The 5,444-nt window shown below is 36.4% G+C and overlaps 1 protein-coding gene across 1 annotated transcript; it reads right to left on the bottom strand.

Annotated features, from left to right (window-relative positions):
- Positions 1 to 279: 279 nt before the first annotated feature.
- LOC103517021 lies at positions 280 to 5,238 on the bottom strand (the record flags this gene model as incomplete). Its single annotated transcript, XM_017447294.2, has 3 exons — positions 280 to 775; positions 1,383 to 1,577; positions 5,140 to 5,238. Coding segments are annotated over 3 exons (416 nt in total), but the record flags the coding sequence as incomplete, so codon positions are not given.
- Positions 5,239 to 5,444: the final 206 nt, after the last annotated feature.

The raw sequence follows: 5,444 nt of genomic DNA, 5'->3' as shown, positions 1-5,444 counted from the left end.
ATTATTGGAGCGGTTAAAATTTGAAAAATTTCATTATGTCCTCAGTTGAGCGAATCTGAGAAGTTGTCAATATGGTGCTCTCTCTCTCTTTCTCTATTTTTCTTTCTCACTCTCTCTCTCTATCGCTCTCTCTTTCTTTCTCTTTCACTCTCTCTCACACACGAACTCACTATTTATCTCTCTCCCAATTGTTCCCTCTCTTTCTCACATAGTAGGTAAGTAAAATAGGAGACAATAGGTACCAATGTATTTATTTTTTTTTTACTTAGTTAATAGATAGGTCATAATGCTACACCAGTGTACAAAATTTTAGGTCAATCAACCTCGTAAAAGAGTCTTAACAGCCAATTCTAACATACAGATATCTCAAGATAAAAACAATTAAAAGTAAAGAATACAAGATGTCTGTACAGAAATAAATAACGAAGAAAAAAATATATACAGGGTGGCATCTTCGTAATCATTTCATCAATTTTTTTTTCTCATCATCCACAAATTGTCCAATGCTACTGAAAAAGAAATACACATTTCCTTAAAAAAATCTTTTCACAAATCAATTTCTTTTTAAAAAGAACGATAAAAAATACAGTGTGTCTATACAGAAATAAGAGACAATATACAGGGTGAATCTTATCTAATGTGGCGTCACCATCTTATCTAATGTGGTACATGGTGTTTAGGAAGTAATAGACACCCAGCGCCGAGATGACGGTTAGGAAGGAAATTTTGGACACCGTGCACCGGTTCCCATGTTGCATAGCTGCCGGGTGCTCGCCTGAAATTTGAGGAAACAAATAAGAAATAAGCAATAATACCGTGTGTCCCGTAACTGATAGTGTACAGCCCTAACTTTTGAACGGCTGGGAATTTTCCAATTCTGATTGTTCCTAAGGTAAGAAAGTGACTATGACTGATCGTTTGGTTGAGTCAGTATCCAAGTTTGACCCCTGGAAACCCATGAAATGGCACTTTTTTGTTGATAAAATCGTAATTTCTGGAGAATTTTTTTTAAAGAAGAACCCCCTTTTTGGAATGTTGACTTAATCAATAATAATGTACCTACGTAGGTATCGGTATTAGAAATTTTCACTCCCTAACAAACTTATCTTACACCAGCCTTGTAAGCGCTTGGCCACGGGCCGTTCATTCTCGGAACGGCTGGCTTTCTCCTATCCTGTCTTCCCTTCTCTCTTCGATTTTGGGACGATAAGACCTTAGCAGTTACAGTTCCATTTATCAAACCTCTACCTTCTTTTTTTTTATTATTATTCCTTATTTTTGGGCAGTTTTATCGACACCTATTATCTATTTCTACACTTTACACCAACAAACTTATCTTACGACTCGACGTCAAAAATAACCCTTAGGGACGTCACGCTTACCATTAATAACATGGATATACACGCTGTCGGATTGCACGCGTGTCGTCGGCACACACGAGTAGTTTCCCGAGTCTTCGGCAATAACGTGCGAAATGTGGAGTCTCGAACTCAGACCCTCGGACCAGGAGGCGTCTACTGTCACCCGCGGGGGTGAGGAGGTGATGGGCGTGAGGCCCTTGTACCACTGCACCGTTCCTGCGAATAGAATAGAATGGAAATGAGAATAGCATAGTCTAATAGATTAAATAGTATAGAATAAAATCGAATAGAATAGAATAAAATAAATTAGAATAGAATAAATTAGAATAGAGTAAAAATTAAAATGGAATAGAATAAAATTAGAATAGACAGAATAATATCTGAAAATAAAATGTCGCTTCCAAATTAATACACGTCTATACTACCGTACTAAAGCTTTGTGGTCCAAATATCAAAACTGCATGAAACTTATTATCTGGGTTTGTTGACTACAACTATAAAGTTTTCAACTTTGATGAAACTTTGTTTCAAAAGTTTTGGCAAATTTTGACAGCGAAATTGATCTTATTATCCTAACAGTATGACACTTCTGACATTATCTTTGTTGAAGCTATGTAAACTGCATTCCGAATTCGAATAGAGAACCCAATATTGTCGAAAATGTGGGGGTAATAAACAAAATTAATCATGATTACAGTCAAATTTGAAGTATTCAGGTTACTACAGTCAAATTTGCAGTGTTAAGAACTGACTGTTCCGAACAAATGGGTGAATAGACAAAATGAATCCAATTTATTACAGTCGAAAATGGTTTATTGAGACCTGAAGACAAAACCAACTGTTATTCTTCGATAAGGTTTTATCTCACGAACCTCAGATTTCCCGAACCTTCAAAAATGGCCGAGGGTGTCAAAGTATATGGGTGGGAGGGGACATTTCATTTAACCTCCCTTAGGCTGAGAGAGAGAGAGAGAGAGGCTTGACGTTGATAGATGCCATTTTTATTCATCTAATATGAATGCGAATCTCTCTCCTGCTCCCTTCCACTCTCATACCCTCTCTCATACTCTCTCTCTCTCTCTCTCTCTCCTATTGAGGCTTATAGGAGAGATAAAGAGAAAAGGAAGGAGGAAGAGAAAAGAGACGGTGGAATGGAAAGAGAGAGAGAGAGAGAGAGAGAGAGAGAGAGAGAGAGAGAGATAATCTGGTTTGAGATATTGATCTTTTTAAATTGGAAAATGCTGATGAAGTTTAGTATGAAATAGAATGTATATTTTATGTGCAATGTACATTGTACATACCTACATATTATAATTTATACAACTTGTGTTGTAAATCAGTACCTACCTACGTATATAGTGTGTTCAAAAAGTCCAACCCCACCTTAATTTTGAACGGATGAATTTAGAAACCTGAAATTATATAACCCCCTACTTTTGATACAACATATCAATGGTCTTAAAAAACGTAGTACTTGGTAGAAATTTGAGCTCGATCCGACAATCAGGGCCAGAGTTATGGACTATTCAAATTTTCATTTTTCCATGTTCTCCCGCCAATACGGGAAGCACCAAAAATTGGGGAATTCATATCGATTGGTAATTTTTCCTTCAAAAATAGGTCCCACGTCTAATATGAATGCGAATCTCTCTCCTGCTCCCTTCCACTCTCATACCCTCTCTCTCTCTCTCTCTCTCTCCTATTGAGGCTTATAGGAGAGATAAAGAGGAAGGGAAGGATGGAGAGAAAAGATAAGGTGGGATGGAAAGAGAGAGAGAGAGAGAGAGAGAGAGAGAGAGATAATCTGGTTTGAGATAATGATCTTTTTAAATTGGAAAATGCTGATGAAGTTTAGTATGAAATAGAATGTATATGTTATGTACATTGTACATTGTACATACCTACATATATTATAATTTATACAACTTGTGTTGTAAATCAGTACCTACGTACACAGTGTGTTCAAAAAGTCCAACCCCACCTTGATTTTGAACGGATGAATGGTTTGAGATATTGATCTTTTTAAATTGGAAAATGCTGATGAAGTTTAGTATGAAATAGAAATAGAATGTATACCTATTTTATGTACAATGTACATACCTACATATTATAATTTATACAACTTGTGTTGTAAATCAGTACCTACGTATACAGGGTGTTCAAAAAGTCCAACCCCACCTTAATTTTGAACGGATGAATTTAGACACCTGAAATTTTATAACCCCCTACTTCTGATACAACATATCAAAGGTCTTAAAAAACGTAGTACTTGGTAGAAATTTGAGCTCGATCCGACAATCAGGGCCAGAGTTATGGCCTATTCAAATTTTCATTTTTCCATGTTCTCCCGCCAATATACGGGAAGCACCAAAAATGAAATTTTATAACCCCCTACTTCTGATACAACATATCAAAGGTCTTAAAAAACGTAGTACTTGGTAGAAATTTGAGCTCGATCCGACAGTCAGGGCCAGAGTTATGGCCTATTCAAATTTTCATTTTTCCATGTTCTCCCGCCAATATACGGGAAGCACCAAAAAATGGGGAATTCATATCGATTGGTAATTTTTCCTTCAAATAGGTCCCACTAATGATTCACGGGTTTAGTACCGGGTGGTTTCAGTCTTACTTACCAGGTGTGATTGTGACGTGAGGAACGATATAGGGTCCGCTGGTTGATTTCACGGGTTTAGTACCGGGTGGTTTCAGTCTTACTTACCAGGTGTGATTGTGACGTGAGGAACGATATAGGGTCCGCTGGTTGATTATGGGGACACGAGAACGTCACATGACCAGACGGTGAGACACCCTTGTTGCCAGATTTGGCGAGTTCGATGAAGTTGTGCATCATGCTGTCACCCTGTATCTCCACCTGAAACAATACAAACACCGCTGGTTGATTATGGGGACACGAGAACGTCACATGACCAGACGGTGAGACACCCTTGTTGCCAGATTTGGCGAGTTCGATGAAGTTATGCATCATGCTGTCACCCTGTATCTCCACCTGAAACAATGCAAACGATTCAAAAATGTACAAAACTATTGAAATAATGCATTCGCGTTTTTGGACACATTGTATATTAATTAATTAAATAAATAATATAATTAAAATATGTAAATACCTATTGATAAATGTGAAATAATGCAAGAGGAACACGAGTTAATTAAAATTATAATATTCTGATTGAATTTAACCACATTATTGTAAAATATAGGTACCGGAGTAATCAAATAATGATGGAAAAAAAGGTGCAGGTTTCCAAGTGAAAGGTTCGGGGGGAAAAAAAAAAAAAAAAAAAAAAAAATAGAGACACCTGTTTTTTTTTTACATAAACCATTTTTATTTATTTATGAACATAAAGAAGATTGATTGAACATTAAAGAATTCAATTTGTGGGCATATTTTTTTCCTCTTCTTTAATTTTTTATTTATAATCTGGTTAAAACACCCATATAGGTTCTACCAAATAGTAGTAGAACCTGTGTTTGTGTGTTTTTTTATATTATTGAAATAGGTATAATAATTTCAAAATTCAGTGGGTATTTTTCTTCATTTTTTATACTTATAGGATATGCAAATCTGATATGTTTTGAATATATTTTCTTCCAATTAGTTTGATGTAAACGTTGAATTTTATTTTATATAACATACCTAATATTTACTTTTAAAGAACACTATCCAAGGTCTGACGCTTTTCCGCAAGACACGATAACACGGTCTGACAGACCCGAGTCTGTGAGACCGCTGCCTGTCAGATGGTCTGAGTGTACTCACCTAAGCTATGTGGTCCTTGTGAGATTTCACAGATGAGTGTGATTGAGCTGTCGATCTTCACGTACAAGTCTTGAGCGCCCAGGATACGCGCCTTGGGCTCTGAAAACAGAAGCAAACCAGAAAATATTGTTTAGTATAATACAGTCGAAACTGGATAAAAGAGAAAATTGTCTGGGCCCTTCACTTTCAAGCCAAAAACCTGGATATAAGAGAAAAAAAGGTGGTCCCTTCGATTCTCTTATATCTAGGTACATAATAGATTCGACTGTAGATATTTTTATAGGGTAAGTGTACCATTTATTCGC

This window comes from Diaphorina citri, unplaced genomic scaffold, assembly GCF_000475195.1.
Source record: "Diaphorina citri unplaced genomic scaffold, Diaci psyllid genome assembly version 1.1 scaffold1723, whole genome shotgun sequence".
NCBI classification, from domain to species: Eukaryota; Metazoa; Arthropoda; class Insecta; order Hemiptera; family Psyllidae; genus Diaphorina; species Diaphorina citri.
Note: the sequence above shows the minus strand (reverse complement) of the source record. Positions and strands in the feature narration are given on the sequence as shown.